General features: G+C 45.9%; 1 protein-coding gene across 4 annotated transcripts in view; it reads left to right on the top strand.

Annotated features, from left to right (window-relative positions):
* Nucleotides 1–943: 943 nt before the first annotated feature.
* The window catches only part of DIXDC1 (DIX domain containing 1), a gene marked incomplete at its 5' end in the record, with an annotated part of 67,843 nt that continues 46,388 nt past the window's right edge, over nt 944–22,398 (top strand). For 3 of the 4 annotated variants that reach the window (XM_080930175.1, XM_080930173.1, XM_080930176.1), the window contains one exon: nt 10,020–10,149. In XM_080930175.1, coding sequence (XP_080786301.1) covers nt 10,090–10,149 — 60 coding nt within the window. Of the gene's footprint in view, nt 1,001–10,019; nt 10,150–22,398 lie in introns of those variants that run through there. The other variant, XM_080930174.1, reaches the window with a different exon arrangement.

The following is a 22,398-nucleotide window of genomic DNA, read 5'->3' as shown; positions in this document are numbered from 1 at the left end:
TGTGGAATGTGTAACTGTGATCTCACCACTTAGAACATGGGGACAGAACAGGAGTTCAAAGTCATTCTCTAGTACATAGAAAATTGGAAGCCAACCTGGGTTATGTAGGACCCTTTCTCAACCTCTCACAGCCTGTTTCAAAGTATATGCTTCCTGTAGAGGGGTTAAAAGTTACTGAGGATAAAAGTAAAAGTAAGTTTACGATGTTACTTTTTTATATTATTTTATATTTTTATATTATTTATATTTTTATAAATATATTTGTTGTATTTATATATTTTTATATTATTTTATAATATATATGTGATATATATATATATATATATAATATCATTCTTCAGAAAATTCTTGGGGCTGGAGAGATGGCTCAGAGGTTAAGAGCACTGGCTGTTCCTCCAGAGGTCCTGAGTTCAAGTCCTAGCAACCACATGGTGGCTCACAACCATCTGTAATGAGATCTGATGTCCTCTTCTGGTGTATCTGAAGACATCTACAGTGAATGTACTCATATAAATATAATAATAAATCTTTTTTAAAAAGAATAAAAAAAAGAGTGGTACCTGCTGGACCAGAGTTAGCTTTTCCAGAGGACCAGAGTAGCTCTCCCTCAGCCATGTCCAGTAGTTCACAACCTCCAATCCCTCCAGCTCCAGGAGATCCATCTCTTCTTCTGACCCCCACAGTCACCCACCTGCCTCTACCCCTACACACAGATAAAAGAAAATGCAGCTGGCATGACCCGCTTGCTATTACCATATTTTAGCCGCTCGTCAGGGTCCTAAGTCAAACACTTCAAGGTGACTTAAGTTGGCAGGTTAAAGGGAGCGACCTGACTCCTCCTAAGTTAATTTAGCTTTTGAATTTTCTTCTCCTGTGTATCTTCACTTATCTCCTTTCCCTATCCTAAGGTGGCCCTGGATCGGATCTTCTAGGGAATCTGAAGATGGGGACTCAAGTGGTTATGAGAGTCTATAACTCCTCGATGCCTGGAGCGCCCTCTGTAAGTGCTGGTGTATTGTAAGAATGTCTGTGCTGTTCTGTGTGGAGCCTAGAATGAGATATTACCTTCCTTTCTTGCTCCTCCTCATAGAAATTCCAGCTCAATGGGGGCATCAATTCATTATCTTGGAATTAATAAGACCAGGGAGAGGTTGGAAAACTAATCAGTATATATGCATTATTTAAAGGATCTCAATAACGTTTGTTCAAAAACAATGCTCCTTAAAAAAATTTTTTTTGAAAAAAATAATTTTTGAAAAAAATAATTTTTGAAAAAATAATTACAGAGCATTTGAGAAATACAGCAAATTATGATTAAACCGGGGAGTAGTGGTGCATGCCTTTAATCCCAGCACTTGGGAGGCAGATCTCTGAGCTTGAGGAAAGCCTGGGCTACAGAGTGAGTTAAAGAACAGCCAGAGAAACCCTGTCTCAAAAAAAACCAACTTCCCCAAAATAAAACCAACAGTCCCAATAAAACCAACCCCCCCCCAAACCAAAACCAAAAGAACAAAAACAAAACCCTAACCCATAAGTCTCCCATCCGGGAGCAAACTGAATATTCTAGTTAATATTTTAGTCTTTTTCATTTATTCGAATGTTTTCCATGGAGATCCTATTGTACGCAAACTTTGATATCGTTAACCTTGTGATTTGTATATTTGTCTTTTGGTTTTATTATTATTTTATTTCATTTTATTTGTGTATGGGTGTTTTGCCTCTATGGACGTCTGTCTGTGTACCACATTCCTGGTGCCGGCTGACAGAGGCGGGTGTCAATCAATCCCTTGGAACTGAAGTTATAGACAGTTGAGAGCTGCATATAGGTGCTGCTAATCAACCCTGGGTCCTCTGGACGATCAGCCAGGGTTCTTAACTGCTGAGCCATCTCTCCAGCCCCTGCTTGGTTGGCTTTTTGAGGCAGAGTTTTGCTATGTATCCTAGACTGGCACTAAAATCATGTAACTAACAGTGAGGCAAATCTCCTGCCTCAGCCTTTGAAGATCTGGGATTACAAGTACGCACTACCGTGGCCAGATTTGCTATCCTCATCCTGACTGTTTATCAGTCCCTTTTCATTGGATCTTTGCATCTCTCCACCAATCACATTGCACGTAAGCAACCTGGGGGCCAGAGAGATGGCTCAGCAGTGAAGAGCACTGGTTACTTCTGCAAAAGACCTAGGTTTGATTCCCAGCACTCACAGCTGCCTTTACAGTTGTGAGGGATCTGATACCCTCTTCTGAATCTCTATGGGACCAGGAACACAGGTCGTGAACAAGAGAAGCATTTATGTATTTAAAGAAGAAAATAAGCTGACTTAAGACTACTTAAAAAAATAACTTTATTTTTTTAAATTATAAATTGGTGTTTTATTTTTCCCTTAAAACCATATTTTATTACATATAATAATATAACTTACATATTAAATAACATTATAATAGAATTATTTGGTAGTCTTTTCATGAAGGAGTTAATTTTTAATATTTTACTTATATGTATGCACACATGCGTGAGAGTGGGGGTTGGAAATGGAATGGAACTCTTGGTTCCCCGCAAAGATAGCATTCTTAACCTTTGAGCTATCTCTCCAGACCAGAAATAGTTTCAAAAGGAATAAAAAGGGGAACATTTCCAGGTTATAGATCCCCTCTCCATAGGGGAAAAAAAAATCAAACATAACTTCTTCTCAGTGGATGTGAGTGCGGCAGTACACTCAGTGACCCTTCGTGTCGAGTTCCTACCGCACCGATGGTCAGCGTGGTTGAAAAGAAAGCCTAGTGCTCACAGCCACGTTTTCAGTGCAAAAGTGGTTCTTGTTGCTCGAACACAAAGAGAGTTGTTTTCATTTTTCCGGGTATGAGCATTTTACAGAATAAGGAAGAATGGTGATTTCAGATTTTGTGCACGTCCTTCAGAGGGCAGCTGAACATCAGAATATGGATTCCAAGATGTAAGGAACCTGAGCCCTAATGAAAGACTGGGTTTGACCAGTGTAATTAGTAATGGGGAGGCTGGTGGTGATGGGCCTTGCAGAAGCCTGGGGACACTATTTTCCTGAGAGACTTGAGCCACTCCCACAACATCCACCAGATGTCGCTGTCTTGGTCCCGTTGTCAACTGTGGATGTTTCGCAGACAACCTGACTTTCGATTTAGGGGAAAAAATGCAGAATGCATTTCTGAATCATTTGCTTTGGCAAATCTGCTCCGGCACGATTTATACTAAATCCCTGCCGTCTGGTGGTTACTCTGGCAACATTCTACCTGAGTCTCTCCGCTCTGCTCTGTTTTTCCTTTTGCCCATTGCTGGCTGTCACACCCACCCTGTGATCTCTGTCCCTTTCATCTAACATTGAGTTCTCTGGTTGTCTATTCTGCCCTCCACCCTGGTTTCTCACCTCAGTACATGCCGCGTGTATATATAAGTGGATCTTTCCTTCTTCAAGTTTTTGCTAAAGAAACAGTGCCTGGCATAGAGACATACATACAACAAGGAGCCAACGTTTGTTTAACAAAAGAGTGCCTGGGCAAGTGAAAAGAAAATACAAGAGGGTACCATTCCTTACACTTGAGAATACAGTAAGAGACAAGGGAAGACACATAGCCTTGGGCTCACTGTGTTGGAGAACTAACTGATGGAGCACCAAAGGTCCTAGGCCTTTGCCCGGATCTGCTTTTGCCTGTTTGTTTTTTCCAGCAGCAGGAATTGAACAGGTTCTCAAACACACCAAGCAAGCACTTTGCCATTGAGCTACATCAACCACCCTTTTAATACACTGTCTATTTTGGAGCACGGTCTTATTAAATTGCCAGACTAACCTCGAACTCTCTGAGACCTGGAACATGTGACCCTCTTCAGTTTCCCGAGGAGCTGAGATTATAGGTCGGTACTATTGGGGCTGGCTCAGACTTTTGAATGCTTTATTTTACTTTATTTATTTATTTTTGAGACAGTCTTATAAAGCCCAGGCTGAACTTCAGCTTGCCTATATCCAGCCATCACACTAAACTCTGGACCCTCCTGCAGCTGCCTCCCAGTGCTAACGTTACAGGCATGCGCCATTATGCCTGGTTTGATCTTTGAATCTTTTTAAGGCTATTTTATGTCATGCATACCAGTATTTTGTCATCTGTATGTATTACTGTACTCAAACACATCACGTGTGGTTGGTCTCCATGGAAGTCAGAAAGGACATCAGACCCCATGGAGCTGGAGTTATGGATGGTTGTGAGTCAGCATGTGGGTGCTGGGAACCTAACGTTGGTCTTCTGCAAGAGTAGCATGTGCTTTAAACCGTCAAGGTGCCCACCCCGTCACACTGACCTTTTCATTTTCAAGAGAAAATAATTAAGGAATTCAACCAGTTTTGTATTTAGCATCTGCAATGTGCCAGACTCGTCGTCTTCTTTGTCCTGGATTAAGGAAAACATACAAAAGTCCCTGCACAAGTTTACCTAAGAGCAAGGAGAAGCTAACAATAAGGAAACAATAAGCAAGAAATGGTGATGGATGACTTTAACTGAAGCACTTGGGAGGCTGAGGCAGGAGAGTAGACAGTTTGTTATCCTTGAAGGGAAAAAGAAATGTCTGGGGAGATAGCCCAGCAAAGTTTTTCCTCTGCATGCACGGGGAGCTGAATTCAATCCCAGAAGCCCTGTAGAGATGCCAATGTAGTAGTGCTGTCTTATAATCACAGCCCTGAGGTGGCAGCCACAGGGAGCCTCTAGGAGCTGGCTACTTAGCCAGCTCAGCCGAAGGGTCCCCAAGTATGAGTGAAAGCACTTGTCTCAAAGGTGGTGGTACCTGACCTCTGGCTTCTACTTGTGTGAATACACATGCACATGAGTGCCTACATACATACATATGTACCCACCCACTTCCCCACAAGGAAAGGGCAAGTGAATATGGAATATCTACTGTGATGGTGAAGGCTCTAGGGAAAAATAAAAATAAGTCAGGCAGAGACACCTAGGAGTGTGGGTATGAGGAGGGTATTATGATTTAAAATAGAGAAATAAGAGAAGGACCATGGCCTAAGGGACATGAAGGAGGAGCAGGAACAAGGCATGGGTGTGTGAAGATGAGTGGTTACAAGAGGTCACAGAGGACTGTGGTGGCGTGCTCAGTTAACATGCACAAAGCTCTGGCTCATTTTCAACACTAAACGAATAAAGGGAAGAGGAACAGAGACAAAGGGCAAAAAATAAAAAATAAAAAAACACAAAACAACAACAACAACAAAACAAACAAAAAGTATGGTCAAAGAAGTTTCACGGAGAACAAAGGTTGGAGGACTCATGCTAACGATGTGGGGAGCAGGGGAGTAGAATGTGGGGCACTTAAAGCTGAGGGTCAGTATGAAAACGCAGAGCCCTGGAAATCTGGGGGCCTTCTAGCCTGAATAGAGGCAGTCCCAGGGGAGGCCTTCAGAGCCAGACACCGAATTTCTATCTGTCGTGCTACAGAAAGAAAGTGTGTAAAGACAATGGGCCCTGCGGTAGCAAGATGCATCTATTGTCTGAGAATGATTATGATGAATCTAGACTGGCAAGTGGAAGGATCTGGAGACAAAAGAGCAGTTTAGCCATGAGGTGTACAGTGGTGGAGGGTTTACCCAGCATGCATGAGGCCCCCAGCACTGTAATAAGTGAATATACACACACACATGAATGCGAAGTTTAGAAACAAGGGTGTGTTTGCCACCTTGGCTGTTGGGTACAAATCTCTCTCTCTCTCTCTCTCTCTCTCTCTCTCTCTCTCTCTGTGTGTGTGTGTGTCTGTGTGTGTGTGTGAGTGTGTGTGTGTGTGTGTGTGTGTGTGTGTGAGTGTGTGTGTGTGTGTGTGTGTGTGTAAAGAACCCAGATGGTTATGAGGAGACAAAGGGAAGATTAGGGAATTATTTCAGGGGGTCACTGACTGTTGCATTGCTAGTTTTAACTATTGGTTTACGGAAGCTGCCTTTCTGCTGCTTCTCCTCGTGAATGACAGCTGTAATGGCTATGTTAAATTTTTCATAGGTGTGAATCTCACACATCTTAGTCTTACACAGAAGTCACAGGCAGTGTTTTCACCAAATGTCAGCTTTGTTTGAGGCTTAGTGTCTTAATTATGCAAACATGTTATTGCATTTATTAGTAGATGGTTTGGATGCATTTTCTAATGAGTGTCTTTTAGTCTGTGGAAGAAGTCCTTGCGATGGCTGCTAAGATGATGCAGGACTGACGAAGTCCAGCAGACACAGAAGCAAGGGCCAGGCCTGCTGCAGTGGAAGGAAGGGGTCGCAGCTCCCAGAGTGCTTTGTGGCTATCTCATGTACAGGCACTGCATTGTACTGATTATTGCCCCGGTCACTGTTCTAACCCCCTTCCAATCTAACCCACTTACTGTCCCAGCTCTTTACTGACATTACAGCTGAGGGGACTGAGATCTAAATAAAGCTCTTGGAGGGCTGGGCTTATGTCTTTTGCAATAACCCTTCACGGTATGTTGGAGGGCATCATGGCGCTCTGCAAGGCACTTAATTAAGGCATGTGGCTAAAACAAAATTGTACAGTACTTGAAAACCCAGGGAAGTAGTTTCTATTAGAACCTTCCGAGATGGAAATATTCTATATTCTATACTTTGTCCAAAACAGTGGCTTCTAGCCACATGGAGCTACTGAATGCTTGAGATATAGCTAAGGCAATTAGGCAACCAAAGCTTTGATGCTATCTCACTTAATTCATTTAAATATAGATGATATAACTTCAAAATACTTTGTTCCACTATCCTACAGACTATTGAGATGTATCCTCAAACTATATCTCAGCCCTTTATTAGTTCACTCCTGCTGTTGGCTCTTCTTTGTATGAAATAAGGAAGTGGCCAAGTGAGATTTTTATTTTGGAGATTCGAAATCCAGTATGGGGACTGAAAAGATGGCACAGTGGTTAAGAGCACTCACTGCTCTTCCAGAGGACCCGAATTTGGTTCTCATCACCCATATTGGGTTGCTCTTAGCATCCTGTACCCCAGGGTACTCAAAACCTTCTTCTGGTGTCTGATCTCCAGTGGGGACTTTCACACAAGGCACAGACACACAGATAAACCTTTTTTTTTTTTTTAGTCAGTTATATCTAGGTGTGGTACCACATGCCTGTAATCCCAACATGTGGGAGGCAGAAACAAGAGTACTAGGAGGAGTTCAAGGTCATCTTTGGCTAGTTAGTGAACTGGAAACTCTACCTCAAAAGTCCAAAATGATAAGCAAATCAGTTCCTAAGTCTTCCCCGCCCAAAGCACTGAGCTCACAGACCTTGTTCTCATCAAAGACTGGTTTTTGAGAAACAGTGATCTCTTGGCATAGGTGACTATCTATAGGCCTTTCTCTGTTGTCTGTCTGCAGGTCTCTCTCTTGATGACTGTCTGCAGCCCTTTCTCTGTTGCCTGTTTGCAGGTCTCTGTCTCTGTCTGTCTGTCTGTCTGCCCCCCCCCTTCTCTCTCTCCTCTCTGCAGGCCTCCCTCTGATGCCTGACTTATCAGCTGGATGTTTTGGTTTGGCATCAGTAGGTCCTCAGATGTGGCGCGTGCAGTTCTGTGCAATTCCAACTCATGCTTCTGCTCATAAAGAGCCTCGTTGTCTTACACGTAGGTTGATGAGTTTCCTGGTAGTGTTTTGCCTTGAACTGAAGGAACAGTGATGATGAGTCCTGAACCACCTCAGCTAGATGATGGAGGACAGAGAGGTCTTATGACTAGAGCCCTCAGGATCTGTTTCACTTGGTGTTACTGCTTCCTTCCAGCTTCAACCAGATTCAACCAGAGTAGAACCCTCAGGATTTAACCAGCTGAGCAACCGTTCAGGGCAGGTTGTGGTCAAAGGCACACCCCCCCCCCCCCAGAAGAACTTTGTGTTTAGTAGCTGTTAGCATTCTGTCTAAGCTCCGCCCCACAGTTACCTGGCAACAGCTAGGTATGTCTGTCACTATAAAAGGGGCTACTTGCCCCCTCCTCACTCTCTTGCTCCTCTCTTTGCCTTCCTGCCCCCCTCCACATTCCCTTCCCTCTCTCCACGTGCTCATGGCAGGCCTCTCCTATCTCCCTCCCCTTCTCCCTGTCCCCCCCCCCCCTTACTACCCTCTTAACTCCCCTCCCCATGCTCTGAATAAACTCCATTCTATACTATACCTCGTGTGGCTGGTCCCTCAGGGGGAAGGGATGCCTTCACGTGGCCTGCCAAAGCACCCCCTTCCCCCATACCTCACCACACCCACATAGAATATATCCCCCTCTTTATCTTTTCATAAACACATCATTAGATATCCAGTCAGGCCGCACCAAGTAAGGGTTTTCTTATTCTCTAGTGACCCAAGGAGGAGGTCATTGGGTTAAATATGACTCAGTAGGCTCATTACTGACTTTTCTTGCTGAGGTCCTAATGGAGTTTGAGGAGGATCCAGGATGGCTCGAAAATGGTTTGTAATTTCTTTATTAATGAATTTCGTGTCCCTGACCAGCTGTGTCCTTGGACAAGGCTCTGACCTTCTCTGGGTCTTAACACTGTAATTTCTCCCTGTTATTTAGGATCACAAGACGGAATGTAAAATGGCGTTTCGTTCATTCTTTCTCGTTCTTTCTCTTTAAAGACGAGTTACTCCAATCATGCAAATGACTAGTGTTTTTAAAAATAAGCATCAAAGCTGTGGCCTCAGCCAGGTCACAAAAGACAGAGACCCTGCTACACCCAAGGATCACTTACAAAGAATCCTTTTTTTTTTTTTTTTTTTTTTTTTTTTGAGACCAGGTTTCACTATACATCTATGGTTGGCCTGGACCTTGCTATATAGACCAGGGTAGCTTTGGACTTATAGAACCTCTAGTGTGTTAATCTGGTGTGTGTGTGTTGTTTTCAAAAGGAACGCATGTAACCTAGGCTGCCCAGAAACTGGCTATGTAGCCAAGGGTGACTTCTGATGAATCAGAGGTGTATACCACCATGCTGGATCTTAGCAGTTATTTTATTATTAAAATGAATTAATTAATATGTGTGTTTGGGGTGGGCATAATGTCTGCCTGTACCCGAGAGGAACAAGTTTTCCCTTTCCACCTTTACATGGCTCCTGGATTGAACTCAGGTGTCAAGCTTTTACAAGAGCCTTTATCCCCGAGTCATCCTGCCCACTCTTACCCCTTAGCAGTTATTTTGTAAAGAAGATATTAGAGATACATGTGGTAATGCCTTGGTCATCCTTGATGTGTCTCTGACGTTTCTGTTATGATGGTATGTTTTGTTTAGCGCTGTCCAGTTACTTACATTCTAATATTTAAAGAGCCCCACCCCCAGCCTCTCTCCTACCACTCCTTTGTGTTGTTATTTCTTGTCTTTCGACTTCTTCTTAATTTAAATTGCTTCACTCTCCAGTCCCGCGTGGAAAAAAAAGGTTGCTGGTTGTCTCACTATCAAGCCCAGCATGGAAAAAGTCTGGAGAATGAGTAAGGGGTGGGTGGGGTGGGGTAATCCTGAGACTCACTCCTTTTCCCACCCACCTTGTGTTGCTTGCAACCTTAAGTGAGCAGAGTGGACACGTGTGTGTGTATGTGTGTGTGTGTGTGTGTGTGTGTGTGTGTGTGTGTGCGCACGTACGTGTATATGCGAGCACGCGCGCGGGGACGCCCGCCTCCAAACCTGCAGTGTCGTGATTGCAAGCATATGCTTAGGCTGGCAAGCCCGCTTGTGTCAACGCGGGCGTGTGCGTGTGTGTGAGAGAGAGCTCACGCACGTGTGAGTGCTCGCCGCGAGCCTGCGTGCGCGCCCACGGCTTTCCCGCACTCCCTGGCGGCCCCGAGCTGCCTGCGAGCGCCTCTCGCCAGTGTGCGCAGCGCGCGCCCTGCTGTTTCTATAGGAACCAGCACAGCGCCGGGCCCCTTGGCTGCGGCCCGCGCGCGAGCATGCCCAGTGCAAGCCGCTAGTTTGGCTCGGGTCTAGGTTTCCAGTAAGTGGCATGCGGGACTCCCGAGAGCTCCCAGGGAGCTGAGCCGATCGCCTTTGTGTGCAGAGGGAGGAGGCGACGGCGCGACCCCACCCGGGAAGCCCCGCGGCAGGAACAATGCTAGCCTGCTTGACCCGCGGGAACTTACTGGACGTCCTGCAAGAGGGCTTCAATGAGGTAACTGCCCTGCTCCTCCCACCCCCAGCTCTTGTCTCCACGCGACTCCCGCCTAGTCTCCCGAAGGGGATCCTGGGGGGCGAGGAGGGGAATCCTCCGGGGGAGCCCGGATGAAGAGCCGGGATTGAACATCCTAGGTGGTAGGTGTGGTGCAGATGCACGAACCCGAGGACATCAGAAGGGCGGTGGGCCTCCCCTAAACGGGCGGATTACCTTCCGAGGTGGGAAAGGCAGTCAGGACCAAGGACTCAGAAAGCATCTCCTTGCAGGAAAGGTGGTCCCCATGTCTCTCAGTGACTCTCCAGGAAAATCCTGGGGGGAAGCCCTGAAAACAAGCAACAGAGCTCTATTTCAAGCGCTAAGCGGATGAGTCACGGGAGGGGTGCGGTGGCGTGGCATTGGTAGAAAGTTTGAAAGAGGACAGGAGACTGTGGGTGGTCCACAGGAGGGGCCCTTTCCACGTGCGAATTTCCTGAGTCCTGCATGTTAGATTGCTCCACCACTGAGGAGGACAAGGTTGGCTGAGAGGACCAACCTGGGCCACAGGCCCAGTTTCAGGAGCCAATATGTGATCCCTTCTGTGAGAACTGCCGTGGGGAGCTGCAATCTGACAGGAAAGGTGGGCCAGGATTGACCCAGGCAGGCTTCCTTTTCTCTTCCAAAGTTTCTCTCAGAATTCTGTTACCGCTTCCATTTGCTTCTTTTGTGACCCAGGCTATTCTTGTTTGCCCCTCAGTCAACCTTTTGGTTGCCTTAACCCTGCAGCCACAAAGGCATAAGCTATTGGTCATGGCTTCCTTTCTTTTCCCTCAGCCCACCTCTCCCTTCTCTATGGATTTCTTAAATTTTAGATTTTTTTGTGGTGGGGGCTTTGGGCTTGATACACAAGTGCTCTCTCTCCCACTACCTCTCTCCTCTACCCTTTAAGACAGCCCTTGTGCTTTTAGAATCAGTTTTTAGTCAGATATAAACACCCCCCCCATGCGTGTGCGCGGGTGACTGAAACTAGGGCCCTTTACACATGACTAGGGGCTTGATCATTGAGCTACATCCTAAACCCATTCTCTTCCTAAATATTAATACAGGCGAGAGCCTGTGATGGAGCCTTTGTACCATTACCGGTTCTCACCCCCTTCCCCACCTTTCCCCTAGAGGCAACCAACCATTGAATTTCCATGTGAGATTTTTTTTTTTCTACAGCTGCACAACAGATCCCCTCCCCATCCCTGTTTCTAATTAAGAAATCCTACATTCTGACCTGCCTTAGAACCTTCCCCAGTCCTGGCCCCTGTGCCCCCAGCCTTACTCCTGACACACAGAGAAAAAAAATCTAATGGAAATGTTCTGCCAGAGTGACCAACTGTGCTGGAATTTTCCTTTGGCTGAGGGGTGTCACGGCCTTCATTAAAGGGCAGAGCTTGTATCCTGCCTGCCCGGCAGGCCTCCTCATCTTCCCACCGCTCTTGACTGAGCACATGTAAGGGAATTGCTGACAAAGAGCTACAGACGCCGAGGTGAACAGAGAAAAGGCAGGAAGCACACCTCGTCTAGCGTCTCCAGGGTTCCCAGTCATCTTCCCTCTCTCTCTCCTGCCCCTGGGCCTTCTCCTTATCTGCGTAAATCCTACTTCTTGTCCAGTGGTGGTAAAACCTCTTTTGGTTCTTTCCTGGCCTCTCCCTCTTTTCCATGGAAGCCCAGCTCTCCGGTGTCAGAACCCACCTTGTGAATAGAAGGCAGCTGGCACAGAGCCAAGTCCTCGTGGGTGCTTTCTGCTGCCTTCTCCATCCCTAAGTCGTCATCAAAAGACTCACAGGAGAACAAAGCGGCCTGGCTGTCATTTCCGTGCCCCTGTATTAGATATAGTTATTAGATAAATATCGCCTAACAGTCAGGTCTTCCAAAACAAGGGGAAAGGAGAGTGGAAGGTACCCGTGGTGGTAATGGAGTCTTCCTAAAAGCAACACTCAGACAACTTTATAATCAATTCCTCCATTCAGAACAACTCAGCAGTGTGTCTTTGCCTCTGTGATACTGGAATTGTCTACCCATCCCATATATTTCCTCTCTGCAAACAGGTTCATTTTCCCCTGAGTAGGTTTGATCTCTGAAAACGAAAACAGCACTTTAGATTTTGTGCCTCTAAATAATACACATATCATTAATAGGTTAAATTTGAGTGATTCCTTCGTTAATGTAAATCTTTCCACATCACAGAATACATTGTCTTCATTCCCCCCACGTATACTATCACGTATAACCATGCTGCTGAAGAGCAGTCTGAGTGAAGGAAAGGGTATGGTTGGTAGGAGCCTCTTTGGTCTTCCAGACTCAAGGCTGCTTAATAGATACGGTAATATTCAATCACTTTTGTTAGAGTCATAGGATAAGACTGTAACCGAACACTTAAAAGATAGTGTCAGGAAACACTTAATTCCTCAGAAAGTCTTTGTACTGAGGCTAAGAATACCACACGTGGATTCAGCCACCTCTTGGGGAATAATCTAAGTGTATCTGAAGCTATCCTTCATCACACAAATGGCTTATTATAGGTCTGTGTGGTTAGAGCTGCAACCTCATTCTCCACAGCAGAGGAAACTCCCACAGGGGGCAGGGATCTGGCCCTAATTGGTTCATTATAAGGAAAGCCAGCAGCAGAGAGAAGCCCTGCCCTTTGAATCAAGGCTTTCCTCTGTTTACTGTGGTCTCTTCTCATCCCATATGTCACTAAATATAACCATGTGTGACAGACTCTTCTTCAGTCACACAGACACACACACACACACACACGCACACACACACACACACACACACACACATACGAGTCCCACCTAGAGTCCTGGCCTTGGCCTACGTAGCAAAGAAGTCACAGAATTGACTCATGGCAGTGATGCTAACGCAGTCTCGGACTGGCATGATTAATGTTCACTTTGAGTTATCCATAGATTTTGGCTGTTTTCATTGGAAACTCACTTTGGCTATGTTGGGTTTTCAATAATTCTTTACTTCTCCCTTCTGCTTTTGCCTCAAAGCTTGCTCTCTGTCTCTCCCTCTCTCTGTCTCTCTGAGTGTGTGTGTGGGTGTCATCTGTCTCTCTGAGTGTGTGTGTGTTGTGTGTGTGTGTGTGTGTGTGTGTGTGTGTGTGTGTGTGTGTACAGCCCTGAAATTGATGTCAGGTGTCTTCTTTCTGCCTTATTTTTTGAGACAGAGCATGGAGTTCCCTGATTCAGCTGGCCTGTCTGGCCAATGAGAGGAGAGTCCGTCCACCTGTCTCTGCCTCTCTGGTGAAGTGGCACACTCCGTGCCTGGCTTCGTATGTAGGCGCTGGGCATTTAAACTTCATGCTTAATAGCAAGCACTTCGCTGGCTTACCCATCGCCCTAGCTCTGCTGTTTTTGACACAGGGTCTTGTGTGGCCCAGGCTGGCCCTGAACTCCATATGCAGCTAAGGGTGACCTTGATTCCTGACCATCCTGTCTCCATTTCCCAGTGCTAGAGTTGCAGGCACGCTCCACAACACCTATTTGGTATCGTTCCCATTAACATCGTCATTACCAGTGTGAATTTCTGCCTGTGTTTTTCCTGGGACCAAACGTCTTTTTTAAAAACTCTGATGTTCAAGTTGGAAGATTTTTTTAATAGACTTACAATTATAATATGGTTTGACGAATAAACATTTGTTTATTCGTTCCTTGGATGAAGGGAATGTATCCAGCCATTGAAAATTTTATAGGGAGAGACAGAAACTGGAAAAGCTCCAGTAGAATGCTTAAGGTCGTAAATGTCACAAAGGAGCAATGTTTATGGGAGTTTGTATAGATAACTTCTAATTAATAAAACCATGAAAAGAAGCAATGTTTATCCACCTTTGTGTACACTGAGGCCAGATTTTCCTCCTGGTGCTTGGCTGATATACGCGTGTAGGCAATCACTCACCAGACGCTCACTGAATTACTGTGTTTACCAGGCACCGTGCCAGGCTCTGGAAATAGAAGCCAAATAGCAGAGTCTGTTCCCTAATGGAGCTCATAGGCCAATGAAGATAAAGAAAGCATCATACTTGGGAACTCTGTGGTAATACAGACATCTTTCTTGTGGGAAAGAGTGAACTTCTGCCTAGTTAGGATGTGAATGGCTGAGAGGCCCAAAGCCAAGGGAATGACTTACAAAAAGTTGGTCAGTAGGAAGCCATGTTTCTGACCATGTGAACTGACAGGTTTTTCTCCAAGTAGGAAAGGAATATGTTGAAAAGTCACCCTAAGGTTCATATGTGTGACTTCCGTAGCACGCTGCTGTCCTGCCACCTACCTACTCAGCAGATTGAGGCAGAGAGGGTTGCTTGGTCCACGAGTCATTGCTTGAAAAAAATGGGGAGTGGGGTGGGCTGAGTGCAGAGAGATGGATCAGTCAGTCGAGAGAGGCATTTGCCACCAAGCCTGATGACCTGACTTCCATATCTAAAACCTACAGGGTAAAAATGGAGACCAGCCCTGCAAATTGTCCTCTGATCTCCACTCATGCACTGTGACAGGTGTATACCCGCCCACAACCCCCAGTTCCTCTCACATAAATAAGTAAACAACTGTTTTTTCTTTTAAAAGGAAGGGTGGGGGCGGGGAATTCATCTGCTTGGTAGTCTCTGAGAAACAGTGTGAGCCTCTGTCTAGCTTCTTCCTGTAACAGGGATACCTGGTAAGGAAGAGAGCGGACAAGCAGATTAGCCGCTGGGAGCACCCCTCTTTAGCTCCTCAAGCTTTCTGTGGAGAGCACTGCAGTATTGGGCCAAAAAGCGGCCGTCCATTTCCACAGCGAATCCCTCAGGGCTTTGCCGTTAAGTACTTACTGTAACAAAGCCCCCACCTCCCAGCCCGACTTCCTCGCCCCCACCCACCCAGGCTCGCTGGCTTTGTTCCCCACTGGCACCAACGCCAGTGCCAGCCAACAGATGCTCCCTGGCTGAACGCTGTCAGGGAGCTTTGTGTTCCTGGTGCCCTATGATGGGCAGACCCAGCTGTGTAGCCGAGACAGGGAACAGTTTGCCAGGTGCCACACCCCCAGGCAGCTTAGAGAGTTCGAGTGCTAATGACACTTCATCTATGGAGCCCGAGCTGAGCCTTGTCCAAGCTGTGGAGGCCAAACTCATGCTTTTCTGAAGGCATTTCTGTATTAGCCCCGAAGTTAGTCTCCATTAAAGTGATCATACATATAACCATCAGCCACATTTGGTAAGGGGGTGAATCCAGTGGCTCAAAGTGGGCCAGATGTTCTGTTTCTAAACTGAGACCCCCCCTTAGACTATGGATTGATTGACTGGAGATAGACTATGGATTGATTGGAGATAGACTATGGATTGATTGACTGGAGATAGACTATGGATTGATTGGAGATAGACTATGGATTGATTGACTGGAGATAGGTGAATTGATTCATTCTCATGCATTTATTAAACACTTTCCTCGTAACATGTATTCATGAAGGAACAGAGACTACGGAGCTTCTAATTAATGGAAATTTTAGGATTATGAAATGGTATCATTCTGAAAACCTTTAGACCTTCTTTTTCTATCTGATCCTTTGGTCATGAAGCTGAACATTGACATGAATGGTTTTGTCCATGTGAGGAAGAAGAAGGTTTTTAAAAAATATTCATTTATTTATTATATATGCGTACACTGTCACTGTCTTCAGACACACCAGAAGAGGGCATCAGATCCCATTACAGACGGTTGTGAGCCACCATGTGCTCTTAACCACTGAGCCATCTCTCCAGCCCCAGAAGAAGTAGTTTTAATGATACGTTTATTGTGACCCACGTAGCCATCAAGTACAGTGAACAAAGAACATTGGCTCAGCAAAGAGCCAAAAGAATTAATAGGAAAGACCTGGACAGTGGTGGCGCACGCCTTTATTCCAGTTCTCAGGAGGCAGAGGCAGGTGGATCTCTGAGTTCAAGACCAGCCTGGTCTACAGAGTGAGTTCTAGGACAGCTATGGCTACACAGAAACCCCATCTCTAAAAACAAAACAACACCTAAATAAATAGAAAAGAAATACAGTATTGTGGGTTTTTTTTTCCTACCGAATTTAGCCCCATTATAACTTAACCCAAGCTTTGTATCTGAGGAACTTCCTACGGCTGTCTTTCTACCTTCTGCTGCTGGGGGTCTTAATTCTAAACACGTGTTTGGTATCACTGTTAAACTAATTTCCTTTCTGGGCCATTCAGCTTTCTTCTGCACTGTCTCTAGCATGTCATGAAAGCTTGCTGCTCTCCAGGGTTGCCAGCAGGGAGTCACAGACCCAAACCCTTCTGACATTTCTACACTAGGAACAACGGGTCCCATGAAGTTCCCTGGTGGAAATTACTCCCTGATCTAGCAGCTCTAACCAAACACACCCTGCACAAACAGTCTTTGATCGTGGGCTCCTGAGGGGTGGAGAGCAGAGGCTGCCTCTATGAAGTTGTTTGGGAGGAAGGGTGGATCCTAAAGAAAAACAGAAGAAAAGTTACATTTGGCAGCAAGATGGCTTCCAAGGTCAAGGGCCCCTGCCCAGATGAAGATGTAGTTAGGACTGTCTACCCTGAAAGTTTGGGTTCAGATGAGGTACATGGAGTGTCTTGGAGGAAGCTGAGGGAGACTGGGATTGATGGGCTTTGGGAAACTCAAATTGTGCTGAGACAGCAGAGATCACTGCTGCCTGTTTCTCCTGCCTCTGAGGCCTGACTCAGAGCTAGCATCAAAACTCTCTCTTTCTAGAATTATCCATACTCAGACATCTTTAAAAAAAAAATCATTCATTTGTTTTTATGTATAGGAATGGTGTGTGTGTGTGTGTGTGTGTGTGTGTGTGTGTGTGCCACATAAGTGCCTGGTTCCTGTGGAGATTGGAAGCTGGCATCAGATCCCCTGGAGCTGGAGTTCCAGCTGATTGTGAGCCTATACTTAGGAGCTGGAATCCAAGCCAGGGTCCTCTGTAAGAGCAGCAAGCTTAGGCTGTAATCTGTATCTTCAGCCCTGGATACTGACATCTTCCTCTGAGCAAGTTAAAGAGCGAAACTCAAGAGAAAGTCAGATTCTGTCCTGTCATGGACTCAAGATGTACCAACTGCCCATCTTGCTTTTCTTTTCTTTATTAAACTCCAGCTGCAGGTACCATAAACCCAATGTGAAGAAGAACCAGGAAGTGGAGTTCACTGACTCACACACTCCTAGGGAAACCTGAGAAATGAAACCCTAGAGAGGGCAGGGCCACAGCCATATTTAGACTCAGAGAAAAGCAAAAGCTCAAACGCTGGTTACCAGGCTCTTGAGCCGTCGGCCCCCTTCTCCACGGTGCCTTCATTCCTTCTACCACAGCGTTTCTCTAGTAAATGGACAGCCTGCTTGTCACAACACTTAAGTTGTGTGTGTTTGTGTGGGTGTAAGTGAACATGTGCGAGCATGCATAAGTGTGTGCAGGTTACTGCACAATGTGTGTGCAGTATGTGTGCAGGTAACTGGACAACCTCAGGTGTCATCCCTCAGATGCCTTCCACCTTTTTAAAATTACTTCCCTTAGCAGCCTGGAACTTGCCAAGTAGCCTAGCTGGCCAGGGAACTTCAGGGAAAAGCCTGGTCCATCTCGTTTTAGCACCTCCGAGATTATAAACTTGTGCCAAAATGCCCCACCTCCAGGGGGTCTAACACCCTCCTTTGGACTCTGTGGGCACATCCTCTGTCTCTCTGTGTGTCTCTATTTGTCTCTCCCTTTCTCTTTTACACACACACACACACACACACACACACACACACACACACACATACTTAAAATGAATCTTTTTAGTTCTCGAAGGAGCCAAGTGCAAGGGTAAGGAAGGTAAATTGGAGGGGAAGCTTGGGGAGGGAGTGAGTGGTCTAAGCTCTGAACCCTTCACCCGGGGTTCGAACCAGAGAAGATATACTTTGAAAAAATAAAAACAAACAAACAAAAAACCTGGGGCTGGAGAGATGGCTCAGTGGTTAGAACATTGGCTGCCCTTCCAGAGGACTCAGGTTTGATTCCCAGCACCCACAAGATGGCTCATAACCATCTGTAACTCTAGTTCCAGGGGACCCAACACCTTCTTCTGGCTTTTCGGGCATCGGACACTCAGGTGGTGCACAGATACACATGCAAGCAAAACACCCACACACATGAAAAGCTATGCCTAACTGAACTGAAAATCTGGGCCCATTCGACAGCCTACAGCCACATGGGAGAACAGACTCCTCCAAGTTGTCCTCTGACCTCCACATGCAAGCTCTGGCATGTCCTCACACCCTAACCCCCCCCACACACACTCATTCACACACAGTAGGTAAAGACCACACAAATACTTTTAAAAACTCTTGGCTTTTTAAAAGGGAACTGAGGGTTTAGCTCAGGGGTAGAGTGTTGAGTATGTTGAGACCCAGTGTCTAATACTCCACTCAGCAATGCAAAACAAACATCTAGCTTTATAAAAGTTATGTTTTTTTTGGACAGGGTTTCTCTGTGTTACCCTGCCTGCCCTGGAACTTACTATGTAGACCAGGCTAGCCTCGAACTCACAAGAGATCCACTTGCCTCTGCCTCCCAGGTGCTGGGATTAAAGGTGAGACCCACCACTACTTGGCTATAAACTACAGTTTGTTAAATACTATAGTACAGAAAAACAAAAGGGTAGGGAGAAGAAAATAAAGCAACTGCGGAACTTGCAGAATGACAGCATGTAGCTACCCATCTGCAGTGGGGGAGGGGCCTGGCCTGTTATAAAAAACCAGGCAGCTGAGCCAAACAGTGCTGGACTCAAACCACAGCCCCTTCTAAGATAAGGATCTTGGTGGGGAGGTTTGTGCTGTGTTAGTCCTCAACATTGTGACTTTGTCCTTCGAGTAGGGTTTTTAAGAGCCTGAAGCAGGTGCTTGGAGCAAAGAAACAAGGTCTTTCCTGCCCTTTAATTGAGAAGTGCAGGTAGATCAAGGCCTCGGGGAGACTAGACGCCCAGTTTAGAGGCTCAGCCCCACCTTTGGATGGAAAGGGTGGAGCTGAGACCTAGAGAAGGGCTTTCTGACTCTTTGCCTGGGGCAAGCATTGCCCTACGAAGGTGTGAAGCTTGAACAAGCTGGTTAGATCCCACTTGGCTTCCTTACGCCAGCACGATTTGTAGTAGACATCCCAAATGTCAGCTATTAACTTTTTAAAAATCACCGACTTAACCTAAGGTATGACTATCCGTAACTTCTCACGATTCACCTCACTCTATGAGATGCTTTGGGACACAGGGTTGAGAATAAACACCGAAGTGCAGTCTCTGCTCTGCCCTTGGCCAGCACCATGACGGCAGCTGTACCGTTACTCATGACCTCAGTTCTCACATCATCCAATAGGAATGATGGTTCCTTGCGGGATCAGTGTGAATACAGGACAGTCTGGTCAAGTACTTAGCCTAGCACCTGGCATGCATTGAGTACTCAGCAGAAGGTAGTCATTTGCATGGTTATGATTTCACTTGCAGACATGCATGGATACTTCCTAATGTGTGTCTTCAAGGCAGCCCCTCGTCCTGTGCTCTGAATACGTATTTTGTCAGCTGGCCGGAGAACATCCCCACCCTGGCATCCTACACAGAGGTCAGACTGTGCCCAGCATGTAACTGTTTGTTTTGCCTGCTGCTCACTCTCGGTGTCACCCTTGTCTCTGACAGCCCCGCCTACCAGCCAGTCCTTGGGTATTGCTGTCTGGGCTCTTGCTTTCCTTCCGTGCTGCTTCCTGTTCCATCTTTGGTTTGTTTCTGGAATGAGTTCTCCCCTTCCTGATAATGCTTCTATCTGGGTGCCATCTTCTTCACTCGGTCTGTTCATTGCTTTCTTCATCAATAGATGCTCCTTGGTAAAGATGATAACTGCAAAGACAGGCAGACCGTTAGCTACCATGATCAAGAATAATATTTTATAAGGGATGGAATTGTTTAGGATGATTTGACTTGCCTACGTGAGCAAATTGTATCATTTGGTTCTGAGTTTATGGTATGGATGTTTTGTGGGGGTATAAATTTGCTAAGTAAATCTGAGATAAAGCCATTGATAATTATACATTTCTGGAGTTTTGAATTTACTGGGCTGGTTGGAGTGTGGGCAGAACTTATGGCTAGCAGAGAGGCAGCCGGGAGAGACACTAACCAGAGATGAACTAATGTTAGTTCTATATGTCCCTCTAGTGCCAGAACTAATGCCAGGGAGCAGCGTGGTGAGGTGCCATGATGGAACAGCTTTCAGACCTCCCAGGCCAGAGAGTACCAGGGGACAGTGTGGAGTGGAACCGGTCGCTGTTATTTTAATATTTACCCTGACAGACCAGTAGTTTGAATTGCTGTTTGTCACACTCAGAGTTGCACACAGACATCATGGGATCCATTAATATGCAAACTCTGGTAGAGCTGGGAGTCACTAAGACACTGCCTTTCCAGCGGATTCCCACGGGATGCTGCTATAGCTGATCTGAACCACACTGAGCCACTTAGTGTAGAGGAGTAGTGCACAAGGGATCCAGGCGTCACCTGTGGGAGGGGTGCTTTAGACTAAAGAGCATCCTTTGAGATTCACCAGGATCGCTTACAGCTCAGAGATGCATTAATTTAGGAGTGGGGAGACCTTCAACTTTGTCCTGGGTATTAAATTTGAATCTCATACTCATGTTTCAGTATCTGGGTGGCCTTGAATGGATTATTTTATCTTATTCTGAGTCTGTTCTTAGTCTTTATTGTAGATAGTACATCTAAATTGAGTAGAGTAGCATGAGAGAAAGATGTGTTTAAGAGAACTGGCATAGCTTTTGACCCAGAACAGACTTCTTGAAAAGGGCGGCTGCTGCCATTCATTTCATTCGATCCCCGTGGTCAGGAGACCCCAGCGGGGGTTAATGAGCATGAGAAATAGTTTGGGATCCCTGATCAGTTTTGCATCCAAGACAGTTTGCTTCTTTGCAGCCAAGACAAGGCTATGGTTACTTAAGAAGAAATCATCTTGCCCTACTGAAAAGTCACCTGTCCCTGCAGTAAACCACTGAGGTCCTCTTTCACACCTTAGTACTACTGAGTTCACACTTCGCCTCCTTTGTTCCTTAATGTCTTGGACTTCACGTTTGACTAATGCTGTCTCAGCACTCTATGGAACTCCTTATAGCACTTGCTTCTTTCAGCAAGTGAGTGTGCACAGTTGTGTGTGCATGCATGCTCAGGTGTGTACACATATGTGTGCAGGTGTTGTGTGTATGTATAGGTGTGTGTGTGTGAGAGCAGGAGTGTGTGCAGTGCTGTGTGTGCAAATGTGTGTATGTAGAGATGTGTGTGTGTGCGCAGGTATGTGTGTCTAGGTGTGTGTGTGATCTGGATAGATTTAGATATGTGTGTGTGCAGGTATATGTGAAGGTGTTGTATGTATGTGCAGATAAGTGTGTGCAGGTATTGTGTTATATGTAGGTGTATGTGTTAATGTGTGTTCAGGTATTAGTATGCAGAGGTTCATGCAGGGTTGTGTGGGTGCAGGTGTTGTATGTATGTATAAGTGTATGTATACAGGTGTGTGTATGTGTGTGTGTGTGTGTGTGTGTGTGTGTGTGTGTAGGCCAGAAGCTGATGTTGGGATGCCTTCTCTAGTCACTCTCGGTTACTTTTTCAAACAAGCTCTCTCACTGAACCTGTGTGGCCAGTAGCTCCTGTGATTTGCCTGTCTTCATGCCCAGTTTTAGGTGTGCACCACCCACTGTGCCCAGTTTTTTATCTTGGTGCTCAGGATCCAAACTCAGCTTCTTAAACTTGCAAACTGGGTAGAGGTGTGTTGTCTGATGGATTGCACTCTCCTCATTGGTGAACCTGCTGAGTGACACGCTCAGGGTTTTCACTGAATCTGAGGTATGTGAGAGGGTCGGGGAAGGTTTTCTTGAAAACGTGGTGCTTGAGTTGAGACTTTAAAAAGTACCAGCAGGCAGAGAGAGGTACGGTGCTGAGAAAGCATGGTGCATTTGGGGAACTGTGTGTGGTTGGGTAGACTGAGGCATAACAGGGACATAGAGGGATACGGTGTGATCACAGATGCCCCAAGGTCTACTCCTAGTGCACAGACAAAGTGAAGTAAAACAGACAAGCCTACTGCAGGGCAGCGAAGAAATGGGACGTCAGGATAATGAGAGACAGTGAAGAATTTCCAGCAGGAAAGCTTGGAGGGTGAGTGAGGGTGGGTGGTGTTACATACAG

Source organism: Micromys minutus (genome assembly GCF_963924665.1).
Source record: "Micromys minutus genome assembly, chromosome: 16".
In the NCBI taxonomy this organism is placed as follows: Eukaryota; Metazoa; Chordata; class Mammalia; order Rodentia; family Muridae; genus Micromys; species Micromys minutus.
This window is presented reverse-complemented; position numbering and strand designations above follow the sequence as displayed.